The sequence below is a fragment of the Microtus ochrogaster genome, chromosome 8, assembly GCF_000317375.1.
Source record: "Microtus ochrogaster isolate Prairie Vole_2 chromosome 8, MicOch1.0, whole genome shotgun sequence".
Lineage (NCBI taxonomy): Eukaryota > Metazoa > Chordata > Mammalia > Rodentia > Cricetidae > Microtus > Microtus ochrogaster.
In genome coordinates this window covers 39,376,949-39,393,519 of record NC_022015.1, presented here as the reverse complement: position 1 = coordinate 39,393,519, position 16,571 = coordinate 39,376,949, and the positions used below count along the sequence as shown (strand labels likewise).

The window sequence follows — 16,571 nt, the reverse complement described above, 5'->3', positions numbered from 1 at the left end:
ACATTAAATGTCTTTTCAAAATCATTCACCAAGCTGCCTTGGCCACACTGGCCTATAGTAAGCCCAGTTGCTCCATCACTGGGGGTTTCTCAGAGAAGTCACCCTGGAGTGGAGGGTCTCATTCCAGATATTCAAGGAGTTTGCAATAGTCTTTTGGTTTCAGGGTATGATCTACCCAAAAGCTACCCAGGTGTGACTTTTTTGGCTCAAAGCAAGTTCACTTTCTACATATCTTAGGATCTTTTACCAACCACAGCAGAGTGCAGCCCCCAGCTTATAACCAGCTCTTAAAAGTAACAATTTACTATTCTCTGCTAACCTGATGTAACTTTCTTGGTGTTCTAATCTGATTTATTTGCAGGTCGGGTTTTGTTTATCTTTAGATTACAAAACTTTTTACATTGTCATATGAGTTACTTATTTCTCCTAGAACTATGAACCTTTCTAATTTGTAGGTTGTTTTATTTCTATAGACCCATATATGCAAATAAGTTATATTAGTGTTTTGTGAGTGAATAAATAAATGTAATATTAAGTAGTCACATATAGGCATTGCTTGTCATTTTTCATGAAAAAATAGTGGAGTATATGATAGGAGAAAAGGGTAGATTATTGAATCTACTCTGAAAGAAAAAAGGGAGGATATAGATATAATATGATAAAAAGGTAGATTATTGAATCTACTTTTAAAAAGCAACTATTAGTCTAAAGTATCTTAATTGAATTAGACCTTTGTATATTGTATACAAATTATGTATATTGATACAAATTTGAGATTAATTTTGTTAGAATATACTATACATACATTTCTACTCTTGTTCAAGGTTTTGTACCTATACAGCTCATTTAACAATGCAATGCAAATTACCAACTGTTTAGGATAATAAGGAAATGAAGTCACCTATTACAAATAAACTTGTCCCATTAGGTATGTTTTCAAGGTCAAAAAAGATAGATAGACACATCATCTTCAAACACTTCAGAGATCTACAGAATATGGCAATTAAGGTGTTTTAATAACCTAGGTTCTTCTTTTTATGACAATGAGACATGTCTGCTCCTGGCAGCACCAATCTACTTCAGAGAAGACAATGGGCATCAAAGAAACTCCACACAGAATTTAATTTCTTTGTTGCAAAAGTAAATTATTGGGCAAGAAAATGCCCTTGCCTTGACTGCTGACAGCTTGCTGTCCTAAGTGGACAAGCAGGACACAAAGAAGAGTGACTATAAAGCCTTGCCCAGACAAGGTGGGACAGTCCTTTAAATATTCTGCTTCCTAGAAAAATCTGTCAAATATTCTAGGCCTTTAGGCTGAATATGGATGCTTCAGTGTTGCAGAGGAACCTTGGAAGATTGTCCAGGCAGCCAGCTGTTTCTGTCATTTCTTACATTTTTTGGAAGTCACTTGCTAGCACTTTCTGCTTACTCAGTTAATATTATTTCTTTCTCGGGTCTCTGAGGGAGTTGAAGAATAGATAGGTATAGTTATAGACTTCTTTGTTTACCAGACTCAGAAAATAATCTAATTAAAGAGGTATACAGTGTATAAAGTTGAAAGATATTTTTGGATGATAATGCAAATTAGGGTAAAAAGTGAATTAGGTACAACACATGGACTTACCAAGGTAAGATATATAATGGAGTATTTTCTCTGAATTTGTCAAATGCTAATGAACTAGACATCATTGATGTACTTATTGCCTATATATATTTTATTTGGTTATTATACATATTGTATATAGTTTTCCTTATATTAGTTATAGCCTTTTAAAATTTTAGACAAAAAAGGGGAAATGTAATGATATTTTGTTTGTGTTTTTAACAAATAAAGCTTTCCTGAATTTCAGAGCACAAAGCTAAGCTACTAGATGCCAGGCAGTGGTGGCACACACTTTTAACTCCAGGACTCCGGAGACAGAGGCTACCATGGGTTACACAAGATTGAATCTGTTTAAAAGAGAAACTAGAGTTCACACAAAGGTGATCCCAGCACTTGGGATTCCATGTCTTTAATCCCATCACTAGGGAGGTAGAAACAGGAGTGATATGGCTGGGCAGAGAGAGGAATATAAGGAGGGAAGAGACAGGAGCTCAGTGCAGTCTGAGGATGCAGTCTGGAGGAGGTGCAGTTTGAGTATGCAGTATGATGACAGGATTGCCCCTTAGTCTGAGCATCGGTAGAGTTAAAAACTCTCTCTAGTGACTGACTGCTCTGCTTCTCTGATCTCTTAGATTCTACCCCCTAATATCTGACTCTGAGTTTTTATTGTTAAGAACAATTAGAATTTGAGCTACATTTGGTACCAGACTGCAGGGAGTCAGTTGCAGGTTTGAATCCCAGTGATGTCATTTATCTACCTATGAACTTCAACAAATATATTAATTTAGAGTTTTATGATCTTCTTTATAAAATGGGAATATTCCTGCTTCTTCTTAACTCTCGGCCTGTAGTGTGCCAAGTAAATGGTAGCCATCATCATTAATTGTCGCCTCTCTTTTTAGATCTGTTTGATGAACTTTCTTTACTTATTATTTGCTTTACTGTTAGATGTAATCAGCCTGCTTTGTGATACACCCTGTAATTAGCAAGGTTCAAAGATTTGAAACTGTTTCAAGAACTTGCTTTTGAAGTGTCAAGTACAGAAAATGATTTTAAAATACAATTGCTTGTCTACCATTTAAACATTCTATACTAAACATTTTTTTTTCCAAGACAGGGTTTCCCTGTGTATCTCGACTGTCCTGAAGCATGCTCTGTAGATCAGGCAGGCCCCAATCTCACAAAGATCCTCCTGCCTCCAACTCATGGGTGCTGGGATTAAAGGTGTGTGCCACCGCCATCCAACTCTAGCAAGCATTTTAAATGAAGGATGTGACTACACTATGTATTCTGCAGAACTGCAGTTTCTATTTAATCACCTCTGCTTATAAGTATGAAAAATCCTCAACTTCTTATACTGGGTGAGGGGTTACTTACAGGAACAGAAGTTACCCCCAAACAGCTGCATCACCAAAGCCCACCCCAGCATGGTTGACATCTCACAAAAGCTGGAAACTGGAGCTCACTGCACAGCCTGCAGGTGGCTCAACTGGTTGGAGAGTGTCCTAACAGGTGGCTCAGTTATCCTAAACCTCTCCCAGGCAGTTTACCTGGTTACAGTTTCTTACAGGATGCTTGCCTGGTCTCAGATTCTTCCAGGTGGCTGGGATTGTCTGAGAGTGGCTCTCAACAATCTTTGTTTGGGGGAGAAAGAAGCCTAGTGCATCTGGTCAGTTTCAGGGACTTCCTGGAGCTATTTTGAGATGTCTGTAGCTTCTGTACAATCTTATTCCATGCGGTTTCAGTCTCCAGGAAACTGCTATCGAATATCCATCCTCATGTTTTTTTTTTAAATACTTATTTATTTATTTATTTATTGTGTATACAGTATTCTGTCTGTGTGTATGCCTACAGGCCAGAAGAGGGCACCAGACCTCATCGCAGACGGTTGTGAGCCACCATGCGGTTGCTGGGAATTGAACTCAGGACCTTTGGAAGAGCAGGCAATGCTCTTAACCACTGAGCCATCTCTCCAGTCCTCCATCCTCATGTTTACAAGACACTAAGTTTACTGACTACCCATATCTCCCCAGCCCTTCCTTCAGCTTCTTAATACAGATTATCCCAAAGCACATTAGACACCAAAGACAGAATTACTTTTCTCATCACCAGTCTTAATTACTTCAGATATGTTCCAAAAAGTGGTTTTTGACATTGTGAGTGTACATTAATCTTTTATTCATTTGTCTCTTGAAGTTCCATGAAGTAGGTTTTCTACCTGTATCAAATTCCCTATATTCCATTTTTTGTACATTTCCCTTTTTCCAAGTCATTTCTCCATGGATATCCCAAAACTGTCCTTAATGTTTACTTTTTAAAAATTCTTCTCTTGTGTATTACATCTTGACCTCAGTTTCTCCTTCCACTCCTTCCAGTCCTCCACACACCTATCTTCCCCAGATCCACTCCCCCTCCACCTCCTCCTCCTGTTTCCCTTCAAAAAAGAGCAGGCCTTCCAGAGATATCAACCAAGTATGACATAACAAGTTACAAGACTAGGCACAAACCCTCATATCAAGGCTGAACAAGACAACCCAGTAGGAGGAAAGGGGTCCCAAGTGTAGGCAAAAGAGTCAAAGACATCTTCCACTCCCACTGAAAGAACCTGTGTAGGCACAAGACACCCCAAGATCAAGTTCTCAGCACAAAGGAGATTTATGTGCCCCAGAAGGACAAAAGGCAGAGAATAAGAGACAATGACAGGAGATAGGACGAGGGAGAAGAGGAAGGGATATTTTCCCCAGAGGGACAAAGGACTCTGGACAGGAGAGAGACTGCGCAACCCATAGGCAAATGGCAGTTTATAAAGGGAAATGAGTTGCTTAATTTGATTGGGCATGTTAATTCAGATAGCCAAAGGGGGTTCTTGATTGCTGGGCTTCGGTACTTTGGTAGCTGTACCTTAGTAGTCAGCCTCAGGAGGAGGAAGTAGCCAAATAAGGGAATGAACCTTTAGGAATGTAATCTAATGGTTGTAGCAAGGCAGAAGAGAGGGAAGGGTAAGGCCTGCCAGAGCCATATTTGCCATGACTGGGCCTATTAGAGCACTTCACCTACTATTAGGAGTCTCACAAGAACACCAAGCTATGTAACCATAACATATACACAGAAGACTTCGCTCAAACCCATACAGGGTCAGTGATTGTTGCTTCTGTCCCTGTAAACCTTGACCCTGATAAGTTGACTCTGTGGGTTGTGTTCTCACATGTCCTTGACCCTTCTGGCTCCTATAATCCTTCCTCCCTCTCTTCTGTGGGGTTCCCCTTATTCTCCCTAATGTTTGTGAATCTCTGCATCTGCTTCCATTAGTTGCTGGATAACGCCTCTCTGATGACAACTGGGCTAGGCACTGATCTATGAGTATAGCAGAATATCATTAGAAATAATTTTATTGACTCTTTTTGCCAGTAGTGTTTTGTTCTATCTTGGGTATCTGGACTGCCCAGCCTCTGATTCCAGGCCATCCAGGCAGTGTCAGGCATGGCTGTCAGGTTGTGCCAGTCATTGGCTGGACACTCCAAGTTCTGTGTCACCATTACCCTTGTACACTTTACAGGCAGGACAGTTTGTACGTTGAAGGTTTTGAGACTGTGTTGATGTCCCACTTCCACTGCCGAGAGTCTTGCCTGATTATAGAAGATGGCTGGTTAGGCTCCATATTCCCCATTACTCGGAACTTTGCTAGGGTCACTCTAGGTTTCAGGGAGTTTCCACTAAGTTTCTATATCACCCCCCAGTTCTAGTCATCTCTTCCTCCCCACAGGCCTGATCCCACCTGGCTCCTTCCATCCTCGCCGGCCTCCAGTCTACCTGAAAAGTCTATTCTATTTCCCCTTCTCAGGGAGATTATACATTCCCCCTTAGAGCCCTCCTTGTTATTTAGCCTCTCTGGGTCTGTGGATTGTAGCATGATTATCCTTTACCTTAACAATCCACTTATAAATGAGCACATACCGTGTTTGTCTTTTTTGGATCTTGAGTACCTCATTTAGGATGATTTTTTTTCCAGTTCCATCCATTTGCCTGCAAATTTCACAATATCATTGGGGTTTTTTTTAGATTTATTTATTTATTATGTATACAGTGTTCTGCTGCATTATGCCTGCACACCAGAAGAGGGCACCAGACCTCATTATAGATGGTTGTGAGTCACCATGTGGTTGTTGGAGGTTGGACTCAGGACCCCTGGAAGAGTAACCAATGCTCTTAACCTCTGAGCCATCTCTCCAGCATGATATCATTGTTTTTAACAGCTGAGTAATACTCCATTGTGTTAATTACCACATTTTCTTTATTCATTCTTTGAGGAACATCTGGGGTTATTTCCAGTTTCTGGCTATTATAAATAAAACTGCTATGAACATAGTCAAGCAAGTGTCCTTGTGGTAGGATGGAGCATGCTTTGGGTATATACCCAAGAGTGGTATGGCTGGGTCTTTTTTTTTTTTTTTTTTTTTTTTTTTTGGTTTTTTGAGACAGGGTTTCTCTGTGGTTTTGGAGCCTGTCCTGGAACTAGCTCTGTAGACCAGGCTGGTCTCGAACTCACAAAGATCCTCCTGCCTCTGCCTCCCAAGTGCTGGGATTAAAGGCGTGCGCCACCACCGCCCGGCATGGCTGGGTCTTGAGGTAGATCCATTCCCAATTTTCTGAGGAACCACCATGTTGATTTCCATAGTGGCTGTATAAGTTTGCACTCCCACCAGTAATAAAGGAGTGATTTCCCTTGCTCCATATCCTCGCCAGCATGAGCTATCTCTTGAGTTTTTTATTTTAGCCATCTGACAGGTGTAAGATGGAATCTCAGTAGTTTTGATTTGTATTTCCCTGAATGTTAAGCTTTGTTTCTCATCCATTTGAGATCCTTCTGTTGAGAACTCAAGTGAGCTGTTAAATTGCTAGTATGAGATTGCTCTAGTTTCTTTATGTAGGCACTTAGTGCTATGAACTTTCCTCTTAGCACCACTTTCATTGTCATAAGTTTGGGTATGTTGTGTATTAGTTTTCATTGAATTCTAGGAAGTCTTTAATTTCTTTTCTTTCTCTCTCTCCCTTCCTCCCTCCCTCCCTGTCTCTCTATATATATTTCTTTCTTCCTTGAGCCAGTAGTCATTCAGTAGAGAGTTGTTCAGTTTCCATGATTTGTGGGCTTCCTGTTTTTGTGGTTGTTAGAATACAGCTTTAATCTATGGTGGTCTGATGGGATGCAGGGAGATATTTCAGTTTTCTTGTATCTGTTGAAACTTGCTTTGTGACCAAATACGTGGTCAATTTTGGAGAATGTTCCATGGAGTGATGAGAAGAAGGTGTGTTCTTTTGTATTTGGGTGACATGTTCTGTCGAGTCTGGTAGGCCCATTTGGTTCATAACTTCTGTTAGCTCCATTATTTTTCTGTTTAGTTTTTGTCTGGATGACCTGTTCATTGGTGAGAATGGGGTGTTGAAGTCTCCCATTCTCAATGTGTCATTTAAACTTTAGTGGTGTTTTCTTTACAAATGTGGGTGTCCTTGCATTTGGGGCACAGATGTTAAGAATTGAAAGATAATTTTGGTAGATTTTTCCTTCCCCGTCTCTTTTGATTAATTTTGTTTTGAAGTCCATTTTGTTAGATATTAGAATAACTAAACCAACTTGCTTTCATCTGCTTGGAAAATATTTTTCTAACCCTTTCCTCTGAGGTAATATGTTGTGGAAAGCTGCTTGTTTGGTTCCCAGCTGCCTAGACTCCCAAAATTAACCCATTTCCATTATTTTATATTTTACCACGAGGCTTGTGGCCTACAAGCAAGGTTTCAGCATATGTGTCTCTGGTGGCAGCTCCATGGCTTCTCCCTTACTCTGCCTCCTTTATCCAGCATTCAGTTTAGTTTTCCCCACCTAGCTCTGCTCTATCCTATCACAGGCCCAAAACAGCTTCTTTATTAACCAATGGTATTCACAGCATATGAGGGAATCCACATCAGTAATGTCTATCTTTGATGTTGAGTTGTGTTTCTTGTATGCAAGATGGATCCTGTTTTCACATCCATTCTGTTAGTCTATGTCTTTTTATTGGGGAATTGTGTAGTGGTATATTGTTTTGTGTTTTAATAAATAAAGCTTGCCTAATGATCAGATGGCAAAGCAGCCATACAGGCCAGGGAGTGGTGACTCAGGAGACAGAAGCAGATGGATCTCTATGATTTCAAGACTACCCTGCACTATACAAAATGGATCCAGAAACAGATCCAGGTGGTGGTGGGTTCACACCTTTAATCCCAGTGTTCAGAAGTCACACACTCCCAGCACTAAGGAGCAGGAATGACATGGCCGGGCGCAGAGAGGAATAGAAAGGGGGAGAGACAGGAACTCAGTGTAGAGTGGAGTCTGAGGATTCGTGGAGACAGGCTCTCACCTTTCAGTCTGAAGATCTGGTAGAGGTAAGAGGTCTCTCTAGTAGTTGGCTGCTTTGCTCTTCTGATCTTCAACATGAACCCCAATATTTGTCTCTGGGTTTTATTTTTGTGCTACAGAATTGAGTTCATTGATACTGAGAGATATCAATAATCAATGATGATTGTTAATTTCTGTTATTTCGTTGATAGTGGGATGGTGGTGTTTGTGTGTATGTGTGTGTGTGTCTGTATGTGTGTGTGTGTGTGTGTCTGTGGGGGTGTGTGTCTGTGTGTGCACATTAGCACGTATGCTTCCCTTCTTTTGGTGTTGTAGGAAAATGCTTGTTTGTTCCTGGCTGCCCAGACTCCCGAAATAATCACTCAGAAACTGGATTAATTAAATCACTGCTTGGCCTTTTAGCTCTAGCTTCTTATTGAATAGTTCTTACATCTTAATTTAACCCATATCTATTAACCTGTGTATTGCTAAGTGGCTGTGGTTTACCTGCAAGTTTCATCTGGCGTCTGTCTCCTGCAGAGCTGCAAGGTTTCTCTCTGACCCCACCTTCTCTCTTCCAGCATTCAGTTCAGTTTTCCCTGCCTAGCTCTGTTCTGCCCTGCTATAGGCTCAAAGCAGTTTCTTTATTCATTAACAGTGAAAGCAACACATATACAGAAGGCCTTCCCACATCATTTGGGTTTTGCTGGTGTGAGATTATTTATTTCCTGTGTTTTCATGGGTGTGGTTAACCTCCTTGGGCCCAGGTTTTCCTTCTAGTACCTTATGTAGAGCTGGATTTGTGAATAGATACTGTTTAAATTTGATTGTATCATAGAATGTCTTGTTCTCTTCATCTTGGTGACTGGAAGTTTTTCTGGGTATAGTAGTCTGGGCTGGTATCTGTAGTCTCTTATAGTCTGCAGGACATCTGCCCAGGCCCTTCTAGCTCTTAGAGTCTCCATTGAGAAATCAGGATAATACTAATAGGTTTGCCCTTATATGTTACTTGGCCTTTTTCTCTTGCAGATTTTAATACTCTTTCTTTGTTCTGTATGTTTAGTGTTTTGATTATTATGTATGTAGCAAGGGGAATTTTCTTTTCTGGTCCAATTGATTTGGTGTTCTGTAAGCTTCTTGTACTTTTATAGGCATGTCCTTTTTTTTTAATTTATTTATTATGTATACAGTGTTCCATCTGCATGTATGCCTGCAGGCCAGAAGAGAACACCAGATCTCTTTACAGATGGTTGTGAGCCACCATGCTGTTGCTGGGAATGGAACTCAGGACCTCTGGAAGAACAGTCAGTGCTCTTAACCTCTGAGCCATCTCTTCAGCCCAAGACATGTCCTTCTTTAGGAAAATTTTCTTCTATGATTTTATTAAAAATATTTTTTTGGCCTTTGAGCTGGAATTTTTCTCTTTCTATTCCTACTATTCTTGGGTTTAGTCTTTTCATAGTGTCCCAGATTTCCTGGAATTTTTATGTCAGGATTTTTTTAGATTTAGCATTTTATTTGATTGATGATTCTATTTTTTCTATCGTTATCTTCAATGCCTGAGCTCTCTCTTCCATCTCTTTTATTCTGTTGGTGGTGTTTGCTGTGGTGATGATGTCTGTAATTCTTCTTCACTTACCTAGATTTTCTATTTCCAGAATTCCCTGTTTGTATTTTCTTTATTGCTTCTATTTCCAGTTTCAGGTCTTAAACAGTTTTGTTTCCTTCAACTGTTTTTTTCTTGACTATCTTGAAGGCATTTATTCATTTCCTCTAATTTTTTGGTTTTCCCTCGATTTTTAAAGAGATTTATTAATTTCTTCTTTACAGACTTTTATCATCTTCATAAAGCTGTTTTTTTGTTTTGTTTTGGGGTTTGGGGGTAGTTCAAGACAGGGTTTCTCTGTAGCTTTGGAGCCTGTCCTGGTACTCAGCCTCGAACACACAGATATTCACCTGCCTCTACCTCCCAAGTGCTGGGATTAAAGCGTGTATCACCACCACTTGGCCATAAAGTTGGTTTTAATGTTGTTTCCTTGTGCTTTAACTATGTTGGAATACTCAGGGCTTGCTGTAGTAGGATAACAGGGTTCTGGTGGTGGCATAATGCCCTGGCTGTTGTTAATTGTGTCCTTACACTGGCATCTAGGCATCTGGGTTTGGGGTGATCATAGGTCTAGGTACCAACTTCTGAGTTTGCCTTTGTTGGATGGGTGTTTTGTTCCCTTGGTTTCTGTTTCGTTTCCTCTCTGGTCTTCTGGCTGGAGTGGCCTGTAGTTGAGTAAGTCAATCTCCATCCAAGTTGGGGGCTTGACTTCTGATGGCTGTGGTGGCCTCTGGTCAAGTAGGGATTTTCCACCTGAATTGGGGCTGAAGTTCTGGCAGCCATTGTGTCCTTCGGTCCAGCTGAGGGTCCTCTGGAGATCAGGATATGTTAACAAGGAGGGGAGGACTAATTCTGGGTGGGCTGGGCAGGCACTGAGAAAGTAGAGGGGGCACTTGCCTGGGGTTCTGGCTGCCAGCTTGGCCTCTGGTGGAGCAGGTGCTGCCACTGGAGTTTTGGGCTGGGATATCCTGAATATTTACTCTTATAGGAAGAAATGCCTATTTAACTTATTTGTGCTGTTGAGTTTACATATGTGGAGTTACAGGCTGTGTTTATTGTTACAGGTTGATGAAAATCCTCGAAGTTTGATGACAGGCTGTCTGATTATAAAGCGTTTTTTACGAAAAATCATCATAGTTCATCACAAGGTGAAGTTATATATTCTTTAAATAGTATCAATTTATCTGTAGTTTCTTTAAATCAAAAACAAAACAAGAAACTCACTGAGTAGCCCTGGCTGGTCTAGATTTTGCTATGGAGACCAGGCTGGCCTAGAACTCAAAGGTCTGCCTGCTTTTGCCTCCTGAATTTGGGATCAGATGTGTGCACCCCATGCCAGGCTCACCTTGGTTTAATTTTGGTTGATAACGAGCTTGAGATTTTCTAGTTTAGAGGAACATATATATATATATATATATAATCTTTTTTTAGATAAGACCTAATGATTCTCTAAATTGCATAGCCATCTGTTGTAGTGGTTTCTTTAGTCTTATTCATTTGAGTCTTTTCTGTTGGTTAGTTTGGCTAGGACTTTACATCTTGTTTATCTTCTCAAAATTCCAACTATGTATATTTTTTGATTTTCATGTAGTTAATGTCTGCCCTGATTATAAGTGACTTCTTTCCTTCTGCTGACTTGGGACTTGTTGTCTGTTAAGTCACTTGAAATCATTCTGATTTCTTACTGTAGTCGCGTGGAGCTTTAAGCTTCTCTTAGGACTGCAGTCCCACTCACCTCAGTACGTTGTGTTCATTTTCATTTGTCTCGAGGAACATCTTTATTTCCTTATTGTAAGGCCACTCATCATTCAGTAGTGTATTGTTTGCTCTCCATGATTCTATGTGTTCTAGGGTTTTCCCTGTTGTAGGGGTGTAGTGTTAGTCCATTGTGATCAGATAGAACACAAATAATTAGATCAGTTTTCCTGTATTTAAGACTTTGTGTCCTAACCTATGTTGTTTTTTAGAGAAAGTTCCTGCAATTTGCAGAATTGAATACTCTGTAGATCTCTGTTAAGTTCATTATCTATGATGTTATTTGGTTCAGATTATCTATTCTTTTTTTAGATTGCCTATTTATTGGTAAGAGTATTGAAGGTACCCACTACTATTAATCTGTGATTTTACATCTAGTTACATTTTGTTTTATGAAATTGTGTGCACCTGTATTTGGAGCATATAAGTTTAAAATGTTATATTCTCTTGACAGATTGTTTTCCTTAACCAGTGACCTCGTGTGTTTTTCTCACTCATTTTTGTTTGAAATCTGTTTGGTCAGTATTAGAAGGGTAACACCTGCCTGTTTCCTAGGTGCATTTACTTGGAACACCTGACTTTCAACTTAAGGGTGAAGTTGCTGTTTTTTGAGATGAAGTTTGTGAAACCAACAAACAAATGATTCCTAGTTATTGGTCCAATCTACTAGTCTTTTCCTTTTGGGGGGAAATTGAGACCATTAATATTCAGAGTTACTAATGAGAGGTGTGTATTGATTCCTATCATTTTATTAATTTTGTAGTACTTGTTTTTCCTATTCTTCTCTTGCTTAACTATTATTCCGATGTGGTTTATTTGTGTGTCTGTCTGTCTGATGGTATTTTCACTTACTTATCTTTGTCCTTATTGAATTGGTCCAGTTTCTCCACTTTGTCTTCAAGCACAGACTTTGTTCTCTCCATGACCTAGTATATTGAAGAGACTTTCCATAGTTCTTTGATTTAACTCACTATGTTTTTTTCTAGTGTTTCTGCTTGTTTTTCTTGAGTATGTCCTTTTGTGGGTTCCCTCTTTTATATCACACATTGCCTTCCTAATATCATTCATCTGTTTGTGTCTTTGAGCCCTTATAATCATTCTTTTGAGTTCTGTCTAGGAACTCATCTACCTCACTTACCTTAGATGGAATTTTATAGGATTAAGTAATTTTGGAGGTGTTAGCATGTCTTAGTCATTTCTACTTACTTTGCTACTGCATTAGGATTTATCATCTGGTGTTATTTCATTGCTTGTTTTTATTTTTAACCAGCTACATTGCTTCAGTTGAAGTGTTCACAATTTTCAAGTAGGACTCTGATGTGATAGAGTTCAATATCTACTTCAGAGAATAATCCTCAGTCCAGGAGCTCAAGGGTACCTGGCTTAAGTTCTGTATTCTTGGGATTTTAACTAGAAGAGCAGCCACAGCTCAGCTATTTTATATTGCTATGCAAATACAATTCTAGCCAATTAACAACAGTATTCCCTTACTTCATAATTGCTAGAGATAAACAACCAAGAATGGTATGGAAACCTACTCAGATTTTAGTAAGATGGTGAGTTGGGAGCAAGAGAGATGGTTCCGTGGTTAAGCACACATTGTCTTCCTTCCCACTTCTGATGTTCTGTAAAACGAAGAGCAGTATGTGCTTTTGCAAGAGGACCTGAGTTCAGTTCCTAGCGCTCATATCAGGTGGCTCATAACTATTTGTAACTCTAGCTCCAGGGGATCTGACACCCTCTCTGGCCTCTGGTGGCACCACACCAAAATGAATATATACAGATAATTAAAAAATTTTAAAGTCAATTTGCAGAAGATTAGAAGTGGGAGAGAAGGAGAGTGGGTAAGGATAAGAAGTAAGGATGAGATTTTGAAAATAACTGATGTAGATAAAGTAGCTGGGAGGGGGAAGTTGGAATTTTTATATCTGGAAGATTACAGTTAAGATGTACAGGAAAGGGTGAGGATGAGAGGAAAAGGAAGAGAAATGGGATGGGGGTGGAGGGAGCATAAGAGATGCAGGTGCACAGTAAGGTATGTCCTGGAGCAAGCTGGGTGAGAAGCATAAACAATACTAAAACCAAACTGAACAATACAAACAAAAGCATTTAAAACAGTCCCAAGATATACATGCAAGAGTAAGAAACAGCAGTAAGAAGTAAGAGTCTTTGTGGAGCGAATTACTTGCACAGCTTTGCTGAGTTGAAAAGGAAGCATTCGTAAGTCCTCTGACTCCAGCAGGTTCTGTGTGGTGCTGTGGGGGCCAGGGTGAGTGGGATTGGTTTCTGAGCCTCTGTGTTAGCAGGGGGTCTGGTCTGTGCAGGAGGGGAGGTTTTAAATCCTTTTCTGGTGGTTCCCTGGGATCCCTGCACTCCACTGAGGCCTCTTCTGGTCCTGCAGGTTGGGGGTGTAAGCAGCAACACTTTTCTGGTAGTTTCTGCTGCTCTCTGTGTGGACATTTCTTAATCTCAACCTCGACTAGAATGAAATCTTACCCTTTGTTTATTGTTTTGCAGCTCAAGTTTAATTTCAGTTTGACGGTGAATGGGATCCTCTCTGCAGAGATCTTTGGGTCTGTTAACGATTTTATGGCTCTGAATGACTTTTAAGCATGATTGCCCTGTGCTTCTAGCAGGTTTACAGTTTGATTTCTTAGTCCAAAATCTCCTTGAAACTAATCCTGAGACCCTCACATATTAGTTTTTAGCAAATAAATATGTTCGTTCCTTACATGTTTCTCCCTTTCACTGGGGGAATGAGCATAAAAGTTGTGGTTTTCCTTTTGGTTTTTGGTTGCTGAATTCCAGCGATCTCTGGGTGGTAGTGTCATGAGCCAACTAGAGACTAATTTGAAAGATGACTTTTTTCTTTGTTTTGTTTTGCAGGGCAGAGAACGAGCCTATTTTGAGACTGTCCAATGGCATCACTCTTGTTGTGGGCTTTCAGCATTATGTGAGGTAGAAGCTAGAAATGATCTCCATGCCTTTTCCTTTCTTCTCTCTCCTCCTCTCCCGCAATTCCCCTCCTCTTTTCTCTTCTTTGCTTGTATTTCTTTTGTTTAGAAGAGAACTGTGGGGGAAAACAAATCCACCGCCTTCTTTGTTGGAGAGGATGAGAGTTTAATTTTTCTCATTGTTCTGACTTAACAGTGACCTCAGGCCTACGCAGAGGAAAGTATAGTGTGCACAGAAGTAGACTCTCAGGTGTCACGGGGTCAGTTTTAGACCATTTGCCCACTGTCGTCATACACAAGGCTGGTCTTTGAATGTTTGGAAACATACGCTTGGAACTGTAGAGTATAATTGTATTGGAGAAAATACAATTTGAGAATAAGCAACTATCATGAGAGACAACATAAACAGGAGCCATGATAATAGTCTTTGCAATGCTAATTTTTCTGATCTTATGCAGATAAAATGACATGGCAGGTCATAGGGCTGGCTATGTGTATCCTGAGCAGTTAAGGAATTTTAAATGCCCATTAAATAATTTCTTGAAGAAAAAAGTCAAATTTGTCTCGTATGTTTTTTAATAGTAAGCCAAAACTGAATTCAACTGAATCGCACTGCAGCAGAATCCACCCTGTGCTAGGACATCCAGCTCTACTGTCCATCCCTGATGGCATGTCTGACATGGGCTTGCTGGGAAAACTGGCGCTGACTCCAGCTGCTGCTCTGTGCCCAAGCCCCAAGGTCTTCTCCAGCCAACGGGATAGGATTTCTTCAGTTTCCATATCCTTTTGACAGGTTCTATCCAATTTCCTTTGAAGATGAATTTTTTAATTCTAATTTTAGGCAAGTCTTAATATATGAATTATTTATCTGTAACCCTGTATGATTTGTATAAAAGTATAACTCAGTGTGAATGGCTGACTACAACAGATAGTGAAAGGTACAGATGAGACCAGAAGATGGCTGGGGCCGAGGATGGCAGATCTTGCACGCCTTACTAAGGAATGTGATCTGCATTTTCTATGATTGACAAGAGTAACTTCCACAGCACGTTGAGTGCTCTAGGAGAAAAGGTAGTGTTTCCTAAATAAGTGAGTGAAGTAGAATAAGAGCTAGTAAGTCCTGAGTTAAAACTATGTGTTTAGGCGAAAGTTAACACCTGAAGAACTTCACATAAGAAAACCAGTATTCATGACTGAAGTTGGGAGAGCCTGGGGTAAGGAGTGGTTTTGTTGGTTTGTTTTTATATTCCAGGCTAAATTCAAACTTACCGTTAGATGTTCTTGGTCCTTTGCCTCCATCTCCCAAGTGCTAGGATTATAGATGTGAGCCACCACCCCTGGTTTGTCCCACGAGTGCCTTTTTGAGACTGGGACACGGGTGTAAATGCTATGTGACAGAAGCAGCTGAGCAGCTGATTTAAACAACCTAACTCTGCTTCCTCAGCTTTAAAGTAAAAATGAGAGCATCTTGTGGATTGATTTTCTCCTGCTGTGGTGGAGAACTATAGTCCACGAGAAGCTCCTCACACAGGGATGTACAACCTGTGGCTGTGATGTCATGTGTCCCAGGATAGCTATGAATGTGGCTCAGCACAAAGTTGTAATTAAAGCATCATGAGTTTTAAGTTTTTGTTTTTGTAACAGTGGGAATTTTGTAGATGACCACATCATGTTGTAGTACCATACAAAATAAATGTGTGTGTTGTGTGGGCATGAAGGACTTCAATTTTGTGGTGGTGTATAGCTCCCCAGGTTACCTTCCATGTGCACAGTCAAATTGGGACCATTAGACATTACATGTTTTCAGTGACTAGACAAGTAGGTTGGCTCAACTATTTATCTATCTATCTATCTATCTATCTATCTATCTATCTATCTATCTATATTGAGACAAGGTTTCTCTATGTAGTCCTGACTGTCTTGGAACTTCCTCTGTAGATCATGCTGGTTTCCAACTCACAGAGCTCCACCCGCCTCTTCTTTCCAAGTGCTGGGGTTAAAGACACGCACTACTACCACCAGACCTGATTAGTAATAATATTTTAACTTATCATTGTAAACCATAGATGTTTAATGTTGTTCACAAAGCAGGTAAATATTTTTGACTATTGTGGGTCTTTGCCCACCTCCTTCTGCCTCATTAATCTCCCATTGTGCTTCATACTCAGTCCCCTGTCTCTCACTTCACCGAAGAGCCAGACACAAATCCACACACTTATGGATCCCTAATTTTTGACAAAGGTGCCAAAATTATCCAATAGAAAAAGAAAGCATTTTCTTTTT

The 16,571-nt window shown here is 40.0% G+C and overlaps 1 protein-coding gene across 1 annotated transcript in view; it reads left to right on the top strand.

The window, feature by feature from the left end:
- The window catches only part of C8H11orf80 (chromosome 8 C11orf80 homolog), a 112,415-nt gene that overhangs the window by 69,957 nt on the left and 25,887 nt on the right, over positions 1-16,571 (top strand). The window contains 4 exon segments of the mRNA XM_013347785.2: positions 10,644-10,727; positions 13,852-13,907; positions 14,221-14,292; positions 14,871-15,066. Coding sequence (XP_013203239.1) covers positions 10,644-10,727; positions 13,852-13,907; positions 14,221-14,292; positions 14,871-15,066 — 408 coding nt within the window.